This window comes from Lindgomyces ingoldianus (assembly GCF_010093535.1).
Source record: "Lindgomyces ingoldianus strain ATCC 200398 unplaced genomic scaffold BDR25scaffold_3, whole genome shotgun sequence".
Classification (NCBI taxonomy): Eukaryota; Fungi; Ascomycota; class Dothideomycetes; order Pleosporales; family Lindgomycetaceae; genus Lindgomyces; species Lindgomyces ingoldianus.
This window is the reverse complement of record NW_022985164.1, coordinates 1,666,849-1,692,523: the sequence shown is the minus strand read 5'-3', so window position 1 is coordinate 1,692,523 and position 25,675 is coordinate 1,666,849. Positions and strand designations below refer to the sequence as shown.

Here is a 25,675-nt window from a genome sequence, read left to right as displayed (position 1 = left end):
CCCGAGGGGTTGGATCATCAGCTCACGTGGTGTTTCGCGGCCATCTATCTAAGCCTCTGTAAATCTGAAGGCAAAAATGGGGCGCAACACGAGGGCCAGATCCAAGGGAAGCCCTCAAAGAGCATTGGGTTCGCTAGTTGCAGCCTTGAATAATTACCCACTCCTGTTCAACCTTTGCCCTCCAAGGCTGAGCTCGGCCTTGAGATCCAAGCCCAAGGTGTTCCTAGCGTTGCAGCATCGCCAATAGAACCACCAATCGCATTTACTGAGCGCACTCGTCATTGCCCGGGTCAGGGTAAAGGAGAGCGATGCAGAAGAGATCGAGAGTGACTAGGAAGTCGGGATCTCTTTCTAGGATGTTTCTGCCTGGTCAAGCCATTGTGGGGAACTCGATTAGGGTGGACATGAGTGGCCCTACTGAAATGTTTTCCAGTATCATACGGATCGCGCCAACGTTTCGTATCGACCTTCCGGTTATGATGGAAAAGTTTATCTCACGAGTCAGACCCTCGACCCAGAATCGCCCTTAACTTATTTAAGAATAGACAGAACTTCTAAAACTTCTAAGCTAATTAAAACTTCTAAAAACTTCTAGGAACTTCTAAACTAATTAGAACACACTAAATAAGAGAGAGGCAATTTTGTTCTAAAAGTTTAAAAAAAAATAGTAGTTATTTATGTGTATTTTAATTTATCTATTAGCTATTAGCGTTGCTATCTTTAACAGCATACTTTACCCCTTAATACTGTGTTAAAATTCTTAAAATTGTTATTACTATAAAGCGCTTATCCTGCTCTATAATATACATTAAATATAAATAATGCTAGCACTTTATCTAACACGCTAGTAGACGCACTAGCAGACGCGCTAACTATAGCTCTATTTAGCAACTCCTTTTTATTATTAAGCCTACCTCTTAGGCTCTTTTAGCTAATAAGTAACCCTTTAATTAAATAAAATAAAGATATGTTTATACTAGATTAACCTACAGACTATAACAATAATGTAGGTGCCTCTAGCAACCTTACCTAGGCAGGCAGGATCTCTGGCGCCTCCACGCGGCGTTGTAGTCCTATGTCGCGGCGTAAGAAGTTGTAGTACATAGTAGACGCGTTGCAGACTGTCTAATAAAGCTTTTAAGACTTTATGCTAGAATAAGTAGATAATAAAAAGGATAATACACTTTTTTAGCATTACTAGTATTATAAGGCGTGTGATAAGCAGCGTGTGCTAAAGACTTTAATAGACTTACTCTTTAAAATAAAAGTTTTTTATATAAAAGATGTAATAAATTATTGCGCTTTAGAGCTAGATTAGCTAGTATAAGAGATATACTTTAAAAATTTTAATTTTAATATAGATATATTAACACTTAACTTTAATAATGCTAGTTAAACTATCTAGAATTAAGCGCTAACCTAGTATAACTTTATTATAAGCATATTACGCAATTTACGCTAGAGATATATAAGCTACTAGAGTGCTAATAAGTCTAATGCAATTAAAAAGCGCGTGTTTACTATTACTAGTATTATGTGCTTTTTTTAGGCTAAAAAAAGATTAAACACTTTAGCATTTATGCTAGATACTTATTTTATTAAGTCTAAAATAAAGCATTGCGTAATTAAGGTCTTAAGTAGACTTAAGTTATATTATTTATATTATTATGCTAATAAGCTAATAAATAAGGTTGTAGAAAAAGCTTAAGTATGTATACTATTTAGTACTTCTAATACTTTTAATACTTTTAATACTTTTAATACTTTTAAAACTTTTAAAACTTTTAGAACTTCTAAAACTTCTAAAATTACTTATAAACCTCTAGGCTAATAAAAACTAATAGTGCTAAGAAAAATAAATTATAAGTTCTTATAAAAAACCTAAAGCTAGTACTTGTGTATAACAACATTAACTTTATAAATTACACGCGCTATAAAGAGGCAGGCTATACAGCTACTATGTAAAGTATAATAAACACTGTAGCTATTTTAGCTTTTAAGCTACCTAAGTTAGGTCTTACTTAGTCTATGCACAACCTAGCAGTTTCTCTAGATTTTAAGGACATTATACTTAGCCCTAGATTAGATAGGCTAGATAGTATTAATAATAATATATTTTAGAGTCTTATTACTAATTTAATTAAGCGTTTTTACCTAAGAGCTATATTACATGTCTTTAGCAGTAGAGCATCTTCTAAATACCTAGCATTTTCTATTTTAGACTGCTTACTTTTAGTTAAGACTAAGTATTATTAGTTAAGTGCTATATTTAATAAGAAAAGGTTTATTAGTAAGACTTATAAAGTCTATAATACTATTTAGCTAAATTAATTAGGTCTAAACACACTTAATAACTCTACTAATATTTCTAGTAATAATTTTAATAATTACTTTTAGTTATGCTATAGTAATTAGCTTACAGCGTGTAATATCTACTTAATATAAAGTAAATAGGTTTAAGTAACTTAACTATATAACAAAAAGCAGTAGTTACTTAGTGTTCCTGCATAGTTCTATGTGCAGATAAACTTTCTATTAACTATTAGCTAAACACATTAAGGCCTAGTTATAGTAAATAAGGTTGCACACTATACTATTAAGTTAGATGTTGTTATGTAGTGTTAAACACAGCTTACACAAGATAATAGTAAATACTATCTGCTAAAACTATTAGTTGTTTAGGGGTTTATATTCTATGTTACTGCACTGTTTTATGCTGCTATGCAACACTAACACCTTTTTTTAGAACACATAACTAATAAGTTCTTCTTAAAGCGCCTTAGTTATATAAAGAATGCTATTAAGAATCTTTTAGTAGATAATTTTTTATAGTTAGTTAAAAACATACACATTATTGCCTTTAGGCGTTAGGTGTAGGGTTCTAGTGCTAGTGTAGATAATGTTAAGTTCTGTACTATGTGTTGCATGCTCTAGGAGATTAAGCTCTTCCTTGCAGTACACTATACTATTAAGTACAGTAATATTAGCATGTTATAACACTTTATAGATCCTTTTATTATTATTTTCTTTAGCGCTAGGCAGACAAATTATAGCTAGAAAATGCTTTAGTATTACTAGCTTCTCTTGCTAGCTAACACTATAGAGTTATAGCATACTATCTTTACATCTAGTTTTATAAACTAGTATAGATAAGAAAACATGTTTAAGCTAATTAATCTAGGCCTAAAGCATTTTAACTATAGCTATAAGATTAATTTAAAGAACTATAAAAACTCTATACATAATATTAATTAAGTGTTTAACTAGACTTGCTTTTATAATGTCTAGGTAAGAAAAGTGCAGATAGCGTTAAAGAGAGTCTTTAGTAAAAATATGCTTAGTAGTTATACTTCTACTATTACTATTTAGAACATGTTTCTTTTAGCTTAAACACTTATTATAAACAGATTAGCAGCGCTTTAAAACTTAAATAATTTAGTAGGCTACAAGTTCTTTAACTTATTTAATATATACACTGCTAGAATAGATATGCTTAAGGTAGAAGTTAATAAATTTAACTACGCGCATGTATAGCTTTAAGGCTCTGTAGACCTTCTATATCTAACTGCCTAACTTAACACTACAGATAATTCTAAGTTTGCTAATATTGCTAAGTACACGCGCGCAGTTAGAGATAAGTTTAATGTAATTATAGACCTAGTAATTGCTAGTAGTGCTACTAATTAGATTAGAAGCTAACAGAAGTTCTAATAATTAATAGCCTTTTATAATTGCATTAAAAGTTTTTAGGAGTCTATAGAAGTTTCCTAGAGTCTATAGAAGTTTCTAGGAGTCTATAGAAGTTTCTAGGAGTCTACAGAAGTTTCTAAGAGTTTATAGAAGTTTCTAAGAGTCTACAGAAGTTTCTAGGAGTCTGCAGAAGTTTGTATAAGTTTGCAGGAGTTTGTAGACAGTAGAATTATAGAGTTATATATAACATTAAAAAAGCCTATTTATAGGCATTCCTTAAAGCACTTCTATTAAAGCGTTTTTATTAAAGTGTTTTAATCCTAGCATTTCTATAAAGCTATATCTATTAAACTGTGTTTATTAAACTATGTCTATTAAAGCGTGTCTATTAAACTATGTTTATTAAAGTGTGTCTATTAAAGTGTTTCTATTCTAGCATTTCTATAAAGCTGTGTTTATTAAACTGCGTCTATTAAACTATGTCTATTAAAGTGTTTCTATTCTAGCATTTTTATAAAGCTATGTCTATTAAACTGCGTCTATTAAATTATGTCTATTAAAGTGTGTCTATTAAACTATGTCTATTAAAGTGTGTTTATTAAAGTGTGTCTATTAAAGTGTTTCTATTTTAGTATTTCTATAAAGCTATGTTTATTAAACAATGTCTATTAGACTGTGTCTATTAAACTATGTCTATTAAACTATTTCTATTAACTAGGTAGCTTACAGGTTAAAGTTGTTATATACATTACATATATAACTGCCTAAATATAAAGTAGTGTTAGCATAAAAGTTTCTACCTAGCATAAGTGTAAAGTATGTAGCGTTACTGTAGTATAAAGCAGTGTCTGTAATAAGAATATTATAAGCGCTAAAGTTATTATTATAAGATAAGTACACTAGTGTAATATTTATCTACTTTAAGCTTATCTGCAAGTCTTAGAAAATTATTACTAATTAGACATACTAGCGCACAAGCTGCCTTACCTCTTGTCTAATAGTAAAGCAGTAATAGTAAATATTATAGGCGCTATGTCTACTGCTTCTACTATTATACCTATTAGAATACCTGTTGCTGTTGCTGTAGTAAAAGCTGTATTTACTATATATGCAGAAGTTAAACACTATTCTAGTATAAGTAAAAGTTAAGCTAGAAGCTATGTAAGTATTAGTTAAACACTAGTAGTTAAAGTAGTATAGTTTAAACTTTAAACTCTAAAGAAACTAAAGCTTAGACTAACTATTTTTAAGCTACTAAAAATATAAGCTGTCTTAATAAGCTTTACTTTAAGGCTCTTTTAGAACACTAGCTAAAGCTAGCATAAAGTTAAAGCTTAAATAGTAAGGGACACTTTACTAAGTTAACTTAACTCTAACACTTTAGTGTTTTTTTCTATATAGTACTTAAAGCTACTCTAGAGACAGTTTAAAGCTGCTGTAATAAAGGTGTATATAAAAGTTATTATATATTAATGTTATCTTACTAAGCCTTGTTACCTAGATCCTTCTAAGACACTAGCTAAAGCTAGCATAAAGTTAAAACCTAGATAGTAAGAAACACTTTGCTAAGTTAACTTAACCTTAACACTCTAGCGTTCTTTTTTATATAGTACTTAGAGCTACTCTAGAGACAGTTTAAAGCTGCTATAATAAAAGTGTATATAAAAGTTATTATATATTAACATTGCTTTACTAAGCCCTATTACTTAGATCTTTTTAAGATACTAGCTAAAGCTAGTATAAGGTTAAAACCTAAGTAGTAAAAGACACTTTATGTTACGATTGTGCACGAGTAAGGTTATAGAGCTTCACAGAGGTCTAGTTTAATTACTACGTGAGGTATTATGGTAGGTACAAGACGTTGTGTGAGGAACAGGAAGGTTTAGGAGGAAATTAGTAATTAAATACTTAGCTTAGAAGTCTAAGCGCTTTAAGTATAAATTAAGCCTGTTCTAGGTTTAGTTAGTGTTAAGGCAATTTGTGCTTAAGTTTATGTCTGTGTTGTGTTGTGTTTGTGTTAGACGTGCACTAATAATACTCTAGTACGCGTCTAATACAGTTATGTCTGGGATCTGGGGAGGATACTGTGACAGTACCCCCCCCCTTATTAGGAAGGGAATCCTTCACATTAGTAGTTCTAGCATTAGGTTGTCTTTGTTAGGGTACAGGTTTAGTTTAGATAGGTATTAGGCGTAGAATTAGGTTACTGCAGAGTTCTCTTACAGGGCTTCTGTAGGTTCCTACAACAGTTTATTATATCTAGTCTATTTTATAAGGTATTTATAGATATGTTTCTTCTTGTTAAACTAGATCTGTTTAATGTCTTCTATAACATATTCTAGTTTGTTGTTTATAATAACAGGTTTAGGTGGCAGGTTTAGCTGTCTAGGTAGATAGTTAGATTTAGGGGCTGCTTAGCGCAGCAACAATACGTGGAACACAGGGTGTATCTTCATGCTGTTAGGTAGGATTAATTAGTAAGCGTGCGATAAGACTATATAGGCCACTGTAAAGGGGCTAAGGTTCTTCTAATTAAGTTTCTTTAATTATTAGTTTGTTTAGATATTTCTAGCGTCTAGCTAGACCTTCTCGCCAGCTGCATACGCAGGGGCGGGGGTTTAGGATTAGTTTGCGTATTCTTGTTAAAAAGCTTAAGCCTATATAAGCTCTTTATAAATGTATTTAGATATGTTTTAGATCTTGTTAATAAGTCTGTTTACATTTATTACTTGTACAGATTAATAAGTTAGTTAGGGGGTATTTATAGATAGTTTAAATCCTATTTAGGGGTGGTATCTGTAGTTTGCTAAGAACAGGGATACTTGCGTTAATTTAGATGTTGTGTTATTAGCTTTAAACTATGCTGTAGCTAACTATTTTACCTAGTTGTCCTGCTAGTAGTTTGTGTACGCTTGTAGGACTTGTTCTATTACAGCATTTGCGTTCTTAGTCTAGCTGTTAGTCTCTAGGTGAAAAGCTGTAGATAGATAGGGGACAATTTAGAGCTATTTATAGAGTTTGTCCTAAAAGGCTAAGACAAACTGCGTACCTCTGTCTAATATAATTGTGTTAGGCAGGCTATAGTAAACCTATACGTATTAGTAGAATAACTAGGCTATATTAGGGGCAGTTATAGAGGAACATAGTATTAGGTGTTAATACTTAGTTAAGTAATTAACAACTACTATAATATTTATGTACCTTTTAGATAGAGGTAGGTTTATAACAAAATTAATTAATATGTCTTTTTAAGCTTATTTAAGAATTAGGAGCAGTTTAAGTAGGCTATTATACCTTTCTTAAAAGGCCTTTACTTTATAGCAAGTATAGCAACATAATACGTATCAGCGTACAGTATAGAACATGCGGGGCCAGTAGTACTCTCTCTGTAGTAGGTTAAGAGTCTTTCCTCTGCCTAGGTGTCCTCTAACAGGCGAGTTATGTACAATTTAAAGTAGTTTAATTCTTAGTTTATTAGAATTAAAGATTATAAGTTAGTTACAGTAATATAGCTTACTATTTTAGTTTTTATAGTTAGCTAGTATTACCTTTTTTAACTAACTAGCGCTGTTTTAGAGCAGGTCTAAGGTTTCTTAGATAAATTTGTTGTTTAGATACTTATTAGTAATAATCTAATTAATTGTCTAATCTGTTTTATTTAGGTTAAGGTCTAAAAATAGCTTAAGTTAAAGTAAAGTTTAGTGTTAAGCCTTTTACACTTTTTCTTAAGCAGGGACGTTTTAGAATTGCCTTATAAGGGCATCTAGTTTCCTTCTGTCTTAACTAAGATAATAAGTAATCTTAAAATTAAAATAAGATAAGTATTTAGACTAATAGGCTTATTAGTGGCTAAGTTATTTTATAGTTGCAAAGTACTGCAAGTTCTTATAGTTAGATAGGACTTGTATTAGATGCGCTGCACCTTCTAGTTTAAGTTGCTATTGTTTAAAGTAGCGTACTATAGCAAGCAATTCCTTGTTGTAGATCTTATAATTGCCTTCTGCAGGACTTATTCTTTTTAAGAAGTATGTGATAGGCCTAATAGTTCTATTTAGCTTAGTCTAGAAGAGAACTCCTGCTACTATGTAGTCTAAGGCATTAGCTTCTATAAGTATTAGTAGTTTAGGGTTAAAGTAGCAGAGTATTAGGGCTTTAGTAAAGGCTTTCTTTAGCTAGTTAAAGGACTGTTAGCAATTTAAGTTAAAGTTAAATTAAACCCCTTTCTTAGTAAGTGCAATTATAAGGCTTACTAGCTGCAAAAAGTTGTTAATAAATTATTAGTAAAAGTTAGCAAATCCTATAAAGGCTTAAATGTCCTTTATGTCCTTTAGGTATTGCTAATCTAGCACAGTCTAAACCTTAACAAGGTCTATTTAGATGCTATCTGTAGAGATTACATATCCTAAATACGTGACCTTTAATTAGTAGAACTTACATTTGTCTATGTTAAGTTGCAGACCTACTTCTTCTATAGCCTTTAGTACTAGGCGTACATGCTGTTTGTGCTCTAAAAGGCTATTGCTGTAGATTAGAATATTGTTAATATACGCAGTGCAGAACACGTCTAGGTAGGGTTAGAGTAAGTTGTTTACAAAATGTTAAAAAGTACTAGGCGTGTTAGCTAAGCTAAAAGGCATTACTAGGTACTTAAATAGTCTATATTAGGTCTAAAACGCTGTTAGCTACTTATTACCCTTTACTATCCTTAGCTTATTAAAGGCAGTAATAATATCTAACTTTATAAAATACTTTGCTTTGCTTAGTTAGCTTAGGGTTTCTTGTAAAAGAGGAATTAAGTATTAGTTCTTAATAGTAACAGCATTTAGTCCTTAGTAGTTAACGCAGAATTAGAGCCTACCCCTAGGTTTCTTTACAAATAGTATAGGTAACACTACTAGTAAGAAGCTAGCTTAAATAAACTCTTTTTTTAGGTTCTTATTAAGGTATTTTTAAAGCACTTTTAATTTATTTAGTAACATCCTATATAGTAGCCTATAACTAGGTTGTTTACTAGGCTTAAAAGTTATCTAGTAATTATACAGACGTTGTATTAGAAGCTTATTAGACTTATCTTAGAAAAAAACATGTAACAAGTTATAGTAGTCTTAAGGGACTATTATCCTTAGGTTAGTGTGTTTTTAGGAAGCTAAAGCTTAGTCTATATTAGAAATTATAACTGCGTAGATTTTGTAATCTAGTTGTTAAGCTAGGGTTACAAACAGGGCAGGTTCTATGTGGCAGATGTCTATCTGCTGTTTAAGTCCTAGTTTGTGTCTAAATTAGGTAGGTAAAGGTTCTTTAAAGGCTTCCTCTTCTTTAGGTTTAAGCAGTTGTTAAATTATTTTACATAGCTTATCTTAGTAAAAGGCCTAGCTTATTAGCCTTACTTAGGTAGTTCTTTTTTAAGTTATTAGAAAGTAGGTCTAGAGACCTTCTATATTAAGTGCTATTTAGGTGTTGTTTAGGTGTAAGCGTAAGCATACATCTTAGCATTAAAAAGAGTTAAAGTTTAGAACTTACTCTTAGTAATTAAAGGCAACCTTGTGCTAATACAGCTATAGTTGTTCTAGGATTAGGTTATAACATCCTATGTTTATTACATAGAGCTTAATCTACTCCTTATAGTGTTAGTAGGTAATTATAACAGTTGTAGTATAAAAGATAGAACCTTTTTTAAGTTGTTTTCTATTAAATCTAGTTAGGTAAATTGTTTAGGTAAGTAGTGTTAATTAGAGATTTAGTTTACACGCTAGTTCTCTGTTAATATAACCTATGCTATTCACTCCTAAGTTAATAAGAGCCTATATTAAGGCTAATATAGTTTCTTGTTGTAAACATACAGGAATATTAACTTAGTACTTCTAGTTGTTAGTAGGGGACTTAGCCTATAGGTTAGCAGAGATCTAGTGTTAAATTAGTCCTAGAGGGCAACTTAGCCCTAGAACAAGCCTTTTTGCAGGCTCTTACTGCTATGGCTGCGGCTACGTTAAGAGTAGTAAGGAGGATTAGGGCTTAAATACAAGTTAGAGCCCTTGCAGAAACAAGATTAAAATAGTAAAGATCTTTAATAAGTGCTAGCAGCACTACTTGCGTAGACTTAAGGAAGGGGAATAGAGTAGTTTTAAGAGATATAACTATGCTTACTACACTTAAAGCATTAACCTTTTTTTTTGTAATCTTTACGCTCTTTAGAACTAACTAGAGCATAATTTAAATTAATTTCTATTATGTTAGGGTCCTTATTTGCAACTGCGCTAGTTTAGAGGCGTATTAGGGCTTGTATAGGGAGGAACCTTATGTTATTATTGTAGGTAGCAATTAGGTTCGCATACATGTTAAGGTTGTTTAGGAGGGGTTCTCCTACTATAGCGCGTTGCAGTTTAGTTAAGAGGGAGTTACATAGAGCTGCAATTAGACCTATCTTATTTAGGCCTATATTAAATGCAAGTTAGCAGAACTTAGTAAAGTGTAAGGTAAAGCTTTTTCTTTTTTATTATAAGGTGTTTAGGCAACTTAGGGCTGTTAACTCTTTGTTTAAGTCTCTATAAGTTGCTTATAAGAACGCTATAAATTAATCTAGGTTAACAATATCCTTATTTATTAGTAAGTTAATTAAGGCTATTATGTTGCAGTTAAATTAAGAGTAGGCATATAGTAACTAGGAGTATTTAGAGGGAAATTAGTCTACATTTCCTTTAAGTTTGTATTAGAGCTTATGTAGAAAGGAAGGTAGGTCTTTCTATTTTCTGTTAAACAGTAGGGGATTAGGGAGTTAGTTAGATTTTATTACTAGGTTAGAAAGGTTACAAGTTATAAGCAGTGTTAGGTAGGAAAGAGTTAAGCTATCTCTAGACTTCTAGGTAAGCTTTAAGGCTAGTAAGTTCTTAGTTCCTACTACTATAACAGAAGTTAAGGCAGAAACAGACTACTTAATAACACAAAGCTGTTTTTTAAAGTCCTTTTAAAAAGCTTTAAAGCTTATAACGTAGCAGCTTTCCTATAAAGTAAGCGCTTTTTAAAAAGCTTCTTAGCTTACTCTAATAGCTTAGAGTTATGTAAGTACTAAGCTTATTAGATTAGATTTAGAGGCTATTCTTAGCTAAGGTTTTAACATAATGTAATGTTATAATTATGCACAAGTAAGGTTATAGAGCTTTACAGAGGTCTAGTTTAATTACTATGTAAGGTATTATAGTAAGTACAAGATGTTGTGTAAGGAATAGGAAAGTTTAGGAGGAAATTAGTAATTAAATACTTAGCTTAGAAGTCTAAGCGCTTTAGGTATAAATTAAGCCTGTTCTAGGTTTAGTTAGTGTTAAGGCAATTTGTGCTTAAGTTTATGTCTGTGTTGTGTCGTGTTTGTGTCAGACGTGCACTAATAATACTCTAGTACGCGTCTAATACAGTTATGTCTGGGATCCGGGGAGGATACTGTGACACTTTACTAAGTTAACTTAACTTTAACACTTTAGTGTTCTTTTTTATACAGTACTTAGAGCTACTTTAGAGATAGTTTAAAGCTACTGTAATAAAGGTGTATATAAAAGTTATTATATATTAATGTTGTCTTACTAAGCCCTGTTACCTAGATCTTTCTAAGACACTAGCTAAAGCTAGTATAAAGTTAAAACCTAAATAGTAAAGGACACTTTACTAAGTTAACTTAACTCTAATACTCTAGTGTTTTTTTCTATATAGTACTTAAAGCTACTCTAGAGACAGTTTAAAGCTGCTATAGTAAAGATATACATAAAAGTTATTATTTATTAACACTTAATACTTATTACACAGCAATGCTGCTAGCACCCCTAAAAGGTAGGGGAGAGAGTAGCCCTTTTAGTGCTAAGGGATAATACTCTATCCCTTTAAGTCTAGAAGGTAGTTTTGCCTATAGGTCCTTTCTGCAGCAAGTTAAGAACATGTAACTACTCTTATAAAAGTTAGCATAATAATAAGCATAAGTTAATCTAGCATGCTTAACTTATAACTTAGCATTATTAAAATAATGCTAGCACTTTTAACCTTTTTTTTAATAGTAAGCGCACTGCTAATTACCTAGTAACTGCTTACCTAACTTTGTCTTTATAATTTAGCCTATATAACTATAAACTATGTTTACCTTCTTTTATAAAGTAGACTTTATAGCTTTTAGGGTAAACTACTACTTACTATTTTTCTAGTAAACATAATGTTTACTAGTAAGCTAGTTAGCCTAAGCCTACAGCTAGTAAACAGGGTTTACCTGTTAACCTTAGGTGTAGTATCCTTATAAGCTAGGCACAGGCGCAGGCACTACTATAGCAGGGGGAGGAGGAGGGAGAAGGGGAGCAGCTAAAGAGGGAGGGTTGTCCCTAAACAGCTGCTAGACCTTATTATTATTATTATTATTATTATTAGGGGGCAGCAGAAAGAAGAGAAGAGAAGAAGAAGAAAAAGAAGAAGAAGGAGGTAGTAGTAGTAGTAGTAGTAGTAGTAGAGAAGGAGGAGGAGGGAGGCAGAGGCAGACAAGGAGGGTAGGAGGGAGGCAAAGGCAAGGGCAAGAGTAAGAGCAATAGCAATAGCAATAGCAGCTATACTAATGTTAGTAACTTATACTCTTAACTATAACTGCTGTAAAAACAGCAACAGCAACTAATAGCTTATAAAAAGTAGAAAATGCGCCTACTGTAGGTTACTTTATAGCCTAAAGTAGCAGCTGCTGCTATAGCTTAATGTTTATTTTAAGTTATAAAACCTAAAGCTCTTAAAAAAGACTAAAAGTAAGGTATATTAATATTATAGTTAAAGTTAAACTTATAATATAGTATTATTTATATTACTATCTATTAGTTACTAGCAGGTTACATGTGTTATACTTTTACTATAGTAACTTTACTACATCTTTACTTTTACTAACTTTTAAAACTTCTGTAAACTTTTAAACTAATAAAGACCTTATAACATATAGTACTTTTTTAAATTATAAAATACTTTAAAACTTTAGCTAACTTTTACTAATTAGATTACTATAAACTATAATTTTACTCTAAACATTTTAAATATTTTAAGTGCTTTAAAACTCTTATAAACTTTTAAGCTAACTAAGGCATAAAGTAAAAAATTAAAGCCCTTAAAAAATGCTTAGGCTAATAATATAATTTATAACACATTAAATAGCTTTTTTTTTTATTAGTTACATATTACACTTTTTTACTTTAGGATACTAGTAAGAAACTAAAGACTTTTTTTTAGTAACATAATATATTTCTATCTATATCTACTAATGCTGCCTAGAGTTGCAATAGTGTGGTGTTTATAGCTGCCTTATGTATATATAGCTTATTCTGCCTACTGTAACTTGCATTATTGCGTACTGTTACTAGCAAACTCCTGTCTTCTAGGGGCTCTAGCTAACTAGATTAACTAGTGCTAGTAGTTAGCGTTACTAGCCTACTATTAGCCTACTTTTAAACATCTTAGAGAACCTAAACTGCACACTAAAAAAAGTTATCTATAAGACTTTATAGATATGTAACTTTTTAAGTAAGGCTTAATATAATTACATAAATAACACTATGTAACATGTTGTTTAGAGGTAGTATCTCTAGTACAGTTAAAGTAAAGGCACTTACAGTTATACAGGTATTGTCTAATACAACTAGCTAGAGGACAACGCAGCCACTAGAGGATGCAGATGCAGCCTATAGTGTATGTTGTAGTGCTACCTCCTTAGCAAGAGCGTTATTCTATTAATAGATTTAAGTAACATAATCTACACTTAAATTCTTTACAGATAATAAAGTATAGACTTAACTAGATTTATCTTACTTTACACACTAGCGTTATAGCTTTTCTTTATAATAAACTAAACATATGTTTATAGATACTACTATACTTAGAAGTATATTATAAAGTGCTTTAGTATTAGTCCTAAAATGTTTTTAACTAGATATAGATAAAACATACTTATATATTTTATTAACTATAAAATTTACCTTAATAGTATACTTAATTTTATAGTATTACAACAGCTTCTATTACAAGCACGTCCTTATATACATAGATAAAGGTAAAGGTGCTTAATATGTAGAGTTACTATAGTGTCTCTTTACCTAGATTCTAGCCTACTTATTAAGGGTAATAAGTATAAAGGCAGAAAGTGTGCCTATTTTTAAAGTAAAAACTACACTTAGGGGCTCTAGCAGTAGCGTAGCTAGCAGAAAAAGTGCAATGTTGCACTTTAAATAGTAGAAACTTAGTATAATAATAAATTTATCTTTTAAAAGGATATTATACTCCTCTAGTTAAGACAGAATACCTTTGTAGTAACATAAACTATTAGCTATATTAATCTAGCAATTGCCTATGTTTGCCTAGGCCTATATATTAGACTTTGTTTAATATCTAGTAGGAGGCTAGTCTAACTTAGTAGTTTCTTAGCTAGACTTTTATAAGCAAACACTATTTACATTACTAGTATTACTTAGTGTAAAGCTTTAGGCTAATTAACTATATACTTTTACTTTATTAACTAGTAACTAATTTTACACTATTTTTCTTCTTAAAAGCTATTTATCCTGTTTAAAGTAAAGTAGTAAAACACCTAGTTTATACAAACTTTTAAAGTTAAATAACTAATATAGTAAGAATATATACATAGTACTTAATTAACTAGGTGCGCGTCTACTGCGCCTAGCACACTACTAAAGATCTAAAAGGCTCTTTATAATTAAAAACTTCTAGCATATAACATAGTTAATATTAGAAATATTAATACTTATACTTAGTAAAGTAGTAGCTACTATAATTTAGATATAGAATGTTAGCTTTTTAAACTTAGAATAACACTTATTTTAGTTATATTCTTATATGTTTATAGTAAATGTCTTTACTACATTATACACACACTATAGACTATTATTAATATTAGTTATATACTAATTATAGAGTTCTAGTCCTTCTGTTAAATAAAGGAGCATTAAGTAAAACTATACTACAGCTAACTAAATAAATATATGCCTATTAATAAATATAACTATTTTAAAGATCTCTTTAAAATTAGTACACCTACTTAAAACACTTTTTTTTAGGAAAAAATAAAGACTATTCTATAAGTTAACTTTGCCTTATAGTAAAAGAACTACTAAAATAGTAATATTAAAGTAATTAACTAATATGCAGATAACCTTAGTCTAGTATATACAGCAGCCTAGTAGACAGAAACTAGCGTAGCGTAAGACTGCATCCTCTGCAGTACTGTCTAATGTAGCAGAACAGGTAAACTAGACAACATTCTTTTAAAGTATAACTTATAGTTAACTTAGTATTATAAATATAAGTTAAAACTTCTTTTAGTCTAATATAAAATAACATTTATTAATAGCTACTAATCTAATTTAAGACTATAACTCTAGATTCTTTAAAATGTTCTAGAAAGCTCTACTAAAAGCCTACTTTAGCCTTATAAGTAGATAAGTAAATTCTTTATTAATAATTTAAGTAAACAGTCCCTACTAACTAGCCCTACTCTACACATTAATAATGCATAGCTTAGATCTTTTTAGTTATTATATGTTATCTAGCTGCTTATTTTTAAGCTTATTTAGTAAAATAATCTAAATAGTAATTTTAGCAGTTAACACTAAATAGGCATAAAAGATTATGCTCTTACTAAAACTAGTCTAGGTAATTAAAAAAGTATCCCTATAATTAAATATTAGTTACTTTAAAGTACAGACTTGCTTATTACATAGTAATAAGCTACTATTATTAGTGCTTATTATCTTTCCTTTATAAAAGATCTATGTAAGACACGCGTAGAAAACATCTTTTTAGAATTTAACATTACAGACATCTCTAGCTACTAAAATAAGGCTAGGAAGATCTTTTAACTTTATAAATAAAATAAGATTAATCTAAAGCTAAAAGCTTAAAAAAATAGGGCCCTAACTTATTACATTTAAAGCATTTTAATGTCTTTGCTTCTTCTTACTTCTTTGCTATTTTAAACGCCTATCTTCCTTTTTTTTAACCTTTTTTTTTACTATACTTTAGAAGTTTTTAAAAGTCTTTAGAAGTCTCTAGAAGTTCTTAGAAGTTTTTAAAAGTTTCTAGAAGTTTCTAAAAGTTTCTAGAAGTTTTTTAGAGGTGTAGGATCTCTAACACCCTTCTTATTAACTAGGTTATATAATGCAGTAGGTTAAGCGTAGGTGTACTAATAACTATAACTACACACTTACACTTGTTTACACTAAAGTTTTAATTACAGGAGGTAATAAAGAAGGCATATGTGCCTTAGCTTCTGCAGTTATAAAGGGATATAACACGTAGTGTTAATAGAAGTAATAGGATAGAGATAGACAGTTAATAGCTAGGACATATAACATGTTAAAAACATGTTTAACAATGTACTTTACTTTTTAAACAGTGTTAGATATGTCTTAAAATGTGCTTATTATAAAAATAAATACTTTTATTTTTAATTATATTAAACATTTTAATAGATACTAATGCTAGTGTAGTGCTATTATATAATTTAATAGATTTGTAAACTAAGATATATATAAACTTACTTTATTTCTTCTTAGACGCTCTGCAGATAATTTTATATGTTATTAGTAATTAGCTTTTAATTAGCCTAGAAGACCCTAGAAGTTTTAATTAGCTTAGAAGTTTTAGAAGTTTTGTCTAATCTAAAATGGTATTAGTGCAAAATCATCTGTGGGGCGGCTGACTCGTGAGATAAGGAAAAGTGATCATTCCCTGATCCTCTCACGTGACGCGGAAGTCACCGCCGCACGTCATCGAGCAGCGAACCGAATGACCATCAATCCAACCGTCTCCAACTTTCGCCCATCATGCTTGAATCAATCTGCAACGTTTATTTTGGATATGTCCGCCGGCTACTTTCTGGAACGCGAAAAGGTCGGCCTTGAGGATCTCTTCAAGGGCCTCGTAACAGCCTCGCATATTCTGCACAGCAACGGCATCATCGACGCCTATGGCCATATTTCTGTGCGTAGTCCCGATAACCTAGCGACTTTCTGGATGCCATGTAATATCTCTCCGGCCCTTGTCAGTTCTCCGGATGATTTGGTCGAGTACAACGTCGAGGACGTGAGCCCTGTGGAAAAAAATGTAAAGCCCGGATACCTTGAGAGAAGCATCCATGGAGAGATATACAAGCGATTTCCAGCCATTAATAGTGTCGTACACAGCCATTGTAGTCATGTTCTGCCGTATTGCGTGAGTGGGGTGCCGTTGAAGCCTATGATACATATGGCTGGATTCTTAGGTGAGAAGAAACCTGCTTCCCGTTTTGGCTTCACTAACGCATCTCCCTTGTGCAGGGAACAACGTTCCAGTCTGGGACATTGCTTCTCACTACCCCAGCGGGTCAAAACACGACCTCCTCGTTCGCAACACTGCCCTTGGTGCCTCTCTCTCAGCAACCTTCAAACCAGCCACCTCGGCAGGGTACATCTACTCCAAAGTCCGCTCTGCGATCCCTTCCCAGATCGCTGGCGCACCCCCAAGGCCCTCTCATGAGCCTGATCATGCCGTGGTTCTCATGCAAGGGCATGGCTTCACGACGGCGGCCTATGGCATCGAAGAAGCAGTCTTCCAAGCCATCTACACCAAAGAGGCTGCCAAGACGCAAACGACAGCATTGACGATACGAAACGCACATTTTGGACACATTGTCGAAGGCAAGATAGACTTGGAAGGTGGTGGAAAGATCAAGTCAGCAAAAGTGAAGGCCGAAGGCGGCCTGAAATACTTGAGCGAAAAGGAAGCACACGACGCCTGCGAGGCGATGCAAGCTACCATTGCTCGACCGTGGGCACTGTGGTGTCGAGAAGTTGAAGTGAACCCTCTGTACAGGAACGATTGTCCTGGAGGCGAGGATTGACTTCTATATTATTTGCAGAGCCTCATCAATTCTACTTCACTGTTTACGACTATACTGACAAAATAGTTGAAATAATTCTCCGTTCATGATTTCCACGTAGATATTAGAGAGTGGAGCTATTATTGCCAACGGCGAAGGCGCCAAGACCCCCATATTGTTTTAATCAACTCAGCCTTCTCAAAACGCTTTCTTCCGCCACTACCGTTTCACAAACATCACCCCCCGGATTCCATTGCGGAAATATTCCCATGTTTTCACGGAGGAGCAGAGTCGCATTCGCATTCCCACATGGAGGATATTGAGGTACAGATGAAAAACCTGGGCTCAATGATAATTGACCGGGTTTACCGGGTTATTCTCCGCCCCTACTTCTGCAAGGCACTCTGGAGACAGGAAAATTACAGTTTATTGTAGTATCTTGGGCTCTGTCGATGCCACGCCTAGCACCTGGGGTTCGCGGAGATGAGATGTTTCGGTGGATTTGACACCGAATCCACTCGTGCAGGGTAGAAGTATATAGGACGAGGGTGTGCATCTCTATGCATCCCTTAAGGTGTAAGATCAAAGAGAAACCTACCATGTTTCTCCAAAGCGTGTCGCTGGCGGTATTCGCCTTCTCATCTTCAGCTTTGGCTGCATTCGGCATCACTACTAGCGGTTCTACCTATGTTATCGACGCAGGCTCTGAGAATACCCTAAAAGTCACTGTCAACTCGAAAAGCTGCGACATAACTTCGATTCTTTTCCGCGGGGAGGAGTTACAATATCAGAGCCAATATTCTCATATCTCGTCAGGACTTGGTACGGCTACAGTAGCGGCACAGACCATCAACAGCAAGTTTCTCCATGAAATCGTGTTGGAATCTACTAATTGTTATAGACCAATATGCCAAGATAACATGCACAACTTCAACCCTTACCCACTACATCGTGGTCCGCTCAGGAGACAGCACCATCTTCATGGCTACATCTACCAGCGCAGAACCCTCTGTCGGTGAATTACGCTTCATTGCACGTCTTCAGACCTCGAAGCTTCCTCTGGAATACCCGTTTGGTTCCGTATCGACTACTGGCGGGTCTAGTTCAACTGTTGAGGGTTCCGATGTCTTTGTTGTCAACGGCCAGACCCGCAGCAAATTCTATTCAAGCGAGCGATTCATTGATGATAACGTTCATTGCGTTTACCGGGATAGTGATGCTATCCACGCCTGCATGCTTCTCAATTCTCTCTCGTATGAAGGCTCGTCTGGAGGCCCATTCTTCAGGGACATCAACTCCAACAATGCGGGCGACGCAACGAATCTGTACTTTTACATGAACTCTGGCCACGTTCAAACCGAGTCTTACAGAATGGGCCTGCACGGCCCCTACGCTTTGTCTTTCTCCCGCTCCGGTGTTCCAACTGGCAAGGACATGGATACATCATTCTTTGCGGATTTGGGAATCACCGAATATGTCGCAACATCTGGTCGGGGGACAGTCACAGGAACAGCAACAGGCATCGCATCTAACTTTCAAAAAGTTCTGCACTGGTATAATTCGAACGCGCAGTACTGGACTTATGCAGGTAGTAACGGAGCCTTCACCTCTCCTACTATGAAACCAGGCACGTACACCCAAGTCCTCTACCAAGGGGAACTCAAGGTTGCAAGCTCATCCGTGACCGTATCTGCTGGTAAAGCAACCACTGCCAACATAGCTGCCTCCTCTTCCTCAAGGACAGCGCTCTTCCAGATTGGGGACTGGGATGGCCAGCCAACGGGATTCAGAAACGCAGACAAGCAGCTTCGCATGCATCCCTCCGATTCCCGCATGAGCTCCTGGGGTCCACTAACCTACACCGTGGGCTCGAGCTCCTTAGACTCTATCCCAATGGCCCTTTTCAAATCCGTAAACACGCCCCTCACAATAAAATTCACGCTCTCGTCTTCTCAAGCCTCTGGCGCAGCGACCCTCCGCATCGGCACCACCCTCTCCTTCGCCGGCGCACGACCCCAAGCAACAGTGAACTCCTGGAGTGCGGCCGCGCCTGCTGCCCCAACCAAGATTGATAGTAGAGGTGTAACAAGAGGCGCGTATAGAGGGTTTGGAGAGGTGTACGATGTGGCTATTCCCGCTGGGACGTTGGTTAGTGGGAGTAACACAATCACGATTAGTGTGGCAAGTGGGAGTAGTGGGGATACATATTTGCAGCCAAATATTATATTGGATGCTATTGAGCTTTTTAGGTAGGAGGATAGGTGTTTTTTGAGTATATGTTTATCAACCCAGGGGCAGGGAGATTTGTGTATGCTATAGCTTTTGAGGTGAAGAGTACGGAGAAAAGTGCCTGAACATATTGGCATACATTGCCCAAGGATTCTAAGCATATTATAAACCCAGATCTCTCACGACTTTCTCAAGTCCTTGCTAAAGCCGGAATGAAGGATCGAGTTCTCGGTTCCGACCTCAACATCCGATTTGAGCTCTCCTTCGGACCGAAAGCGCCGGGTCACTGGAGCAGGCAGAAAGAATGGGTTTGGGGTGATACCACTCTCTCGGTTTTCCTCTTTCCACCATGCCACTGCCCCGCCCACGCATCCTTTCTCATCCTTTGTGAAATTAGAAAAAGAATTCGCCGAAACTGCTCATTTAACCTTCCACCATTCCCTGATCCATGACCTCCATTCGCTCAATACTCTCCTGACAGCCGTCATGACTCGAGAAACATCGTGCCCGTGAGTGCCAGAAACGCGGTAAAGGTTCCGTGCCCAAACTCCGTCGATCCCGAATGATCCTGATGCGGAAATCCTGATATGAAAGTGCGTGCATGATAACGTCCTGAAGCGGTTACTGTCCCAGGCTGCTGGGAATTTGTCGGAGAGAAACCTTGGAAGAGACTGACTGTCATGGCTTGATGGGGGATGCGGCGCGCTGGGTGGAAGCGAGGTCCTCAGACCCTTGACCCTTGGAGCCCACGTGTGCATGTGCAAGTCTGTTCCTCAGTCTACCCGAGCCTGCCAACTTCGTTATTGAAAGACTGTGACGTCCCTTCATGTGTTGGTGGTGCAAGAAAGCTAAGCTGGGTTGAGCTCCAAGAATCTGCACTCGCCGCAAGCCATCTCATCTCATCTCATCTCATCCTATCACATCGCCGATTGAATGTCAAAAGAACAGGTTTTTACCTCGCTGTCAAGCCACAGGGCTTCATCCATCGGTAGCAGAATCTCGCCTCCAAAAGTCCTCCAGAATTTCGTCTTCGGCATTTCAACGCTCCCCGAGCCCATGACAAGCGCTTCCCAAATCTGGGGAAGACACTTGAAACCGGATTCGGAACATCAGACCACTTTTAGTGGATCAGTCCTTAGGAATCGGCGATTCAGACGTTTCTCAGCCCAGTGTTCGGCTGGCGGATGCCTGCAGCTGTGCCATTCCCGCGTCCGAAGAGGAAAATGCTAGGGACTCTGGGATTGGGGATTGGATAGTCTGACGTTGTCGTACTGTGAACACGTGAATTGATAGAAAGGAGTTGATCGTAATGTGATGGCCGATTCGCTCCCCATTGCTATGTGGCACAGTAAACAGCTTCCAGTTCCGCACACGAGACGGGAGGGTAGGAGTTAGAGGTAGGTTAGGGATGTGAACAGGTGACTTGGCGCGATTGCCGCAAGTGGAAGACATGGGTATTTGAAACGAGGCTCGAGAAAGTCGGTATACGGCAGTTAACCACTGAGCGTGTGAAGGGGACTGGGAAAGTGACTTCAGCCACAAGACAAGATTGGAACTAGCCTGAAATCATCGGAGGTGCATGAGGGTCGGAGGTTCCGAGCTTAAGAGTCTGAACATTTGACGGAGTGCTGGGCCCGAGTGCTGGGCCCGAGCCCTGACACGAACAAAGACATCGGCCGATTAATCGCCGAGCTGTTCTTCGAGTCGTGGAGTTTGATACCCAAAATGCGAGGCGGACAGGTCAAGGATCGAAGCTCCCTCGGTTAGGGCCACTTCTGTTGCGGCAACGCTTATTAAACCTTACACACAGGCCTTGAATGAGAAACCACCGAGTTAAGCGCAGGTTGCGACCTGATTTTGTATTGAAGTAAACTTTTTGAATAGTTTCATTTCAGCATCAGCGTCATACGATAGACGATGTCTGCCGAGAGAACCGCTCCAGACCCTTCCCACCCTCCTTCCATTTGAAACGCGCTTCACTCATTCCCACGTGGAACAAGGCGCCATCAGCGGGTCATACCGAGCTACAAGTCTGAGTGATCATCGTCGTTGTTGCGGTCGTCCCGTTCGTGGCGCCCATTACGGTGGTGCCTTCGGCCTCCTCGCTCCAAGCAGCGACCGTTCTGGCCCTGGCGGCGGCAGCGGCGATCATCGCGGCCATCCTCATCATCACTGTCCCAGACAGTGTGCACTTCGTCGTCTCGATCGTCCAGGTCATCCCGGTCCTTGCGGTCCTTGTTTCCCTTCTCATCCCGGTTCCAGCCTTCATCGCCACAATCAGAGTGCTGAACCATGAGTCAACAATCATGTCCAGCTAAGTGCAAGGGGTGCTGCATACTTGAACCACGAGGCCGGCCAGGTACTGGTTGGGTCGATGAACCGGAACCCAGTCATCGTCCTTAATCTTCTCGGTGATGATCTCGCAGTTACGAGCACCATCTACCCGACCACCTGGAAAGGTGGGCTGATAAAAGTGGAATCCGTAGCAGTTATCCTCCTTACCACAGCGCTCGGCGCACTCATCAACGTTGCGAACGGGGCCTAATTGACGACGAGCATTGACAGGCACATTGAATTGGTTCCGGCATGACATCTTGAAACGGTACTCCTTATCGGTAAAGTCCCAGACTTGGTTGTCAGAACCCGGGAGAGGGCAGAGCTCACCAGGACCAAAGGCAACATCAGACTCAACTGGAATTGCCCCAATCTTCTGGTAGCCGTTGTCCCACACGTACGGAGCAGCGTCGCCTGGGGTAGGAATATAGCATCAGTACCATGTCTCGAAGTATTAAAAGGAATTAGTCCTGGCCTTCACTTACGGGAGTGGATAATGGCGCAGCTACCTGTTGAAGGGTAGAAGGTCAAGCCGTTGCAATCGTAGTTGTTTTCGTGACAGTGGCGCTCGCATTCGTTGAGGTTGCGAGACTTGGGGAGCCAGAAGTAAGAACCCCATGGCGCATTATAGCAATACAAGTTATACTTGCGGCCGTTGATACGGCGAGTTTGGCCTTCAAAGGCTGGGCATCCGGTTCGTGCCCCACAGCTGGAGTGTTGACGGCCATCGTCGAAGACGCTCTTGATGAGAGTTTGCCCATTGTCGTCATAATTTCGGTGATGGTGGTGGCGACTCAGTTGCTCATACGCATCTGGGTCCTTCAAGGCTTCGATGACAGCAGCCGAGTCTGGAAGGTCCTTTCGAGGCTCACTAAAAGACACTTTCAACACTTTGTTGGAGGAGAAAGGAGGGGGAAACTGACTTCTGGCCGTTCCATGGCCAAGCATTGGCGGTAGACAAGAGGAGGGCCAGGTTTTGGAAATACATACTAAAGGTTTTAGTTCACTGACAAGAACTGGTGGATCTGCAAGATGATGGACATGATTGCAGCTCAATCTTAGAGAGTTATATATCTGAGAAAGCATTGAGCTTCCCCGCTGTTGCTGCGATTGAAATTCGATCCATGATGCACTCAATGCACCGGTCCACTACGAACTGCCTCGTCTTGCACCAAGGTCGGGCTCAATATCAGGATCTGGCCTTCAGAATCCAAAGGGTTGAGGTCTGTATTATCTAACTTGAAAATCGGTCACTGGGCGAGGAATCTAGGGTCGAATGAGAGTCAGGGATCGGCCCCAGAAGCAATATGTGGGGTGATGGGGGGGCATGCATCGGGACTAGAAGGAAAGACACTCATCAACGGTTCGACGGTAAGAAGGGCGATGTCGGTGGACGTGAACAAATGTGACGCTCTTGGCTGAAGACCGTTTGCATAAATATGGCATTGGAGGCAGGTGCAGGAAATGCGGGGATACGAATGAGCCCAGGCGGCTTTCAAATTCGACCCGTTTGAAAGAAGCGCTCTAATATTGTCCCTCGGGGATTTAGGAAAGTGAAATGGAACCACGGGTGTTCAACATCATGTGTCCCGCTGTGAGTGGTTGTGATCCCCGCATTGCATGCGTTGGCGGCAGAAATCTTTGAAAAAATTCGGGGCCCTGACGACGAGGCCATCTCGATCTTGATGTCACCCACTTTAGGGTCGTTCGACTTTAAGGCTTCCCATAACGCCGCTTCAGCTGTTCATGGAATCGTTTTCAGTGGAGAGTTCGGGAGTGATGGCTCTCTCTTCGGTTCTTCCCCCCTCACCAGGCGACGGAGTTGACACACAGAGACAATTCCAATTAGCCAGTTCCAGATTCTGCAAGTCCTGCAGTTGATTAGCCTGACGCTGGCGATGAATGTTGCAGAAGTGTCCGTGTAACCTCCTGCTCAGCCATCCGGTCATCGCACCAACCGCAGTCCTCAAACGCCCGCAATGCTTCTTGTCGCCATTGACGGCGCTGTAGAAAGCCTATCTAGGCAAGAGTCAAGGTGATGGCATTTCTCATTTTTTCAAACGGCCCAGTTGCAGACGAGCCCGTGGCGCAGTTCTGCACAACATCGAGGACGGAGCGCTTCACCCAGACACGAAGCCAAAAAATGCACGTCAGAAAGCTGTCGCAGTGCACCGTCAGCGGGGCGTAGCGTGCATCACCGTCACTGGGACTGGAGGTGAGCGGTGGGAATGAAAGCGAGCAGGTCGAAGGAACAGGTGTTTGATGGCTGGCGAGCCGTTGGCTCATTAATATCAGCTCGTTCTTTTTGAGCAGTGCCTCGCATCTCTCACACCGATGAGCGAAAAGTGGCCGTGCTGTGTGACCAGGTAGCTCAATAGGATTGCATCCCGATGGGAGTGCGTGGGATCTTCAGGCTTCGCCCTTAGGGAAGATGCTTGGTTCTTGAATTCTGGGCGAGATGTTACAGCGTCGCGACTGGTCGGCAAGGAAATCCGCGTCAGGCTTCGCCGGCATGTCAAGCTGCGTCTTCGCGGACATAAGAAAGCATTCAGACGACATCTGACAGATCGACTGCCTGCTACCCTGCCTGCTACCCGGACATGGTGTGAAATTTCCTTGCGGCGAGTCTAAGCGCGGGTTCTGAACCCTTTCACCATTTCCACCTGGACACTCCTGGCTCGCCCACGGCCTCTGCGGTTTCGCTCTCAAACCTGCATCCGCTGCCGCCGGGGAAGCCGCGCCGGCCCCAAATCGCTGGCAATGCTGACGGCTCCGGGCTGTCGTGTCGGACGTGTTGGGCAGGCCATCCCTTCTGCAGGGCATCTCCTGGTCTCCTGGGCCGCGGCATCGTCAATTCACTCCCGCACCTCATTGAGGCCCAATCGAGACAAGTCAGCCACACCTGCAGGTGCGCCGACAGTCGCATTCAAAGTCCTTACCTCGTCGCCCCCGTCGATCCGCACGTCGTAGCCCTGTTGGATTTACCCGTCCCTTTTCGTTCTGACCTCTTCCACTGGTCATCTTCGGTATGATGTTTCTGCCCTGCATCCCGTTTCTCGCCTTCTCCCTTTCTGACTTGCTGCATGTCCTGCTCGACCCACTGTGTCATCCAATGCCCGACGCCTCCCGCAATCATTGCTTGACAGCCACCAGTCGCCCCAGCGAATGCTGCAGAAGAGGATGATGGCCTCTCTCAGCCCTCCCCTGCCAACCAACCCCCCCCCCGAGCTTCGAGTCTTTCCCCACGCTAATTGGTCTTCTCAGCCGTTACTTCTTCTGGACGCTGTCCAGCGACACGGATTCCCACCGCCATGAACAAGGTCTGTGACTCTGGGTTCCACTAACGTGCATGCCGAAGGACGTCCAAGCTACCACCTGTACGGCGCCCACCTGAGTTTCACGCTCCGATTCGGATACTTTATCAACGCTCAGCCCAGGAGGCTCCGTCCTGGACATCATTCTCTTGGCTTTCTAGCGCACTTGACCTGGACTTATTCCTTCTTCCCTATTTGTCAATTATTCACTCTTCTCTAAACCCTCAATTGCTTCCTC

At 38.3% G+C, this 25,675-nt stretch overlaps 4 protein-coding genes across 4 annotated transcripts; 3 read left to right on the top strand and 1 right to left on the bottom strand.

The window, feature by feature from the left end:
* Positions 1–16,560: 16,560 nt before the first annotated feature.
* On the top strand, positions 16,561–17,581 carry BDR25DRAFT_210216 (uncharacterized protein; the record flags this gene model as incomplete). The annotated part of the gene is made up of 2 exons (XM_033684638.1): positions 16,561–16,963; positions 17,019–17,581. 2 exons carry the CDS (start codon positions 16,561–16,563, stop codon positions 17,579–17,581), a joined length of 966 nt encoding a protein of 321 aa, XP_033553451.1.
* A 270-nt stretch (positions 17,582–17,851) lies between these two features.
* Positions 17,852–20,011, top strand: BDR25DRAFT_67784 (Rhamnogalacturonase B). The gene is made up of 2 exons (XM_033698913.1): positions 17,852–18,415; positions 18,462–20,011. The coding sequence occupies exons 1-2, from the start codon at positions 18,121–18,123 to the stop codon at positions 19,811–19,813; spliced, it is 1,647 nt and encodes a 548-aa protein (XP_033553450.1). The 5' UTR covers positions 17,852–18,120; the 3' UTR covers positions 19,814–20,011.
* BDR25DRAFT_391074 (uncharacterized protein) lies at positions 19,969–25,208 on the bottom strand (the record flags this gene model as incomplete). Its single annotated transcript, XM_033698130.1, has 24 exons — positions 19,969–20,172; positions 20,225–20,263; positions 20,290–20,527; positions 20,572–20,682; positions 20,711–20,877; positions 20,905–20,983; positions 21,024–21,349; positions 21,412–21,547; positions 21,598–21,661; positions 21,699–21,763; positions 21,818–22,074; positions 22,128–22,537; positions 22,609–23,227; positions 23,266–23,324; positions 23,363–23,389; positions 23,463–23,647; positions 23,692–23,863; positions 23,934–24,127; positions 24,186–24,424; positions 24,454–24,544; positions 24,600–24,713; positions 24,778–24,957; positions 24,983–25,057; positions 25,087–25,208. The coding sequence occupies 24 exons, from the start codon at positions 25,206–25,208 to the stop codon at positions 19,969–19,971; spliced, it is 4,173 nt and encodes a 1,390-aa protein (XP_033553449.1).
* BDR25DRAFT_391073 (uncharacterized protein) lies at positions 24,786–25,657 on the top strand (the record flags this gene model as incomplete). The annotated part of the gene is made up of 4 exons (XM_033698129.1): positions 24,786–25,149; positions 25,209–25,275; positions 25,321–25,408; positions 25,444–25,657. The coding sequence occupies exons 2-4, from the start codon at positions 25,236–25,238 to the stop codon at positions 25,655–25,657; spliced, it is 342 nt and encodes a 113-aa protein (XP_033553448.1). The 5' UTR covers positions 24,786–25,149; positions 25,209–25,235.
* Positions 25,658–25,675: the final 18 nt, after the last annotated feature.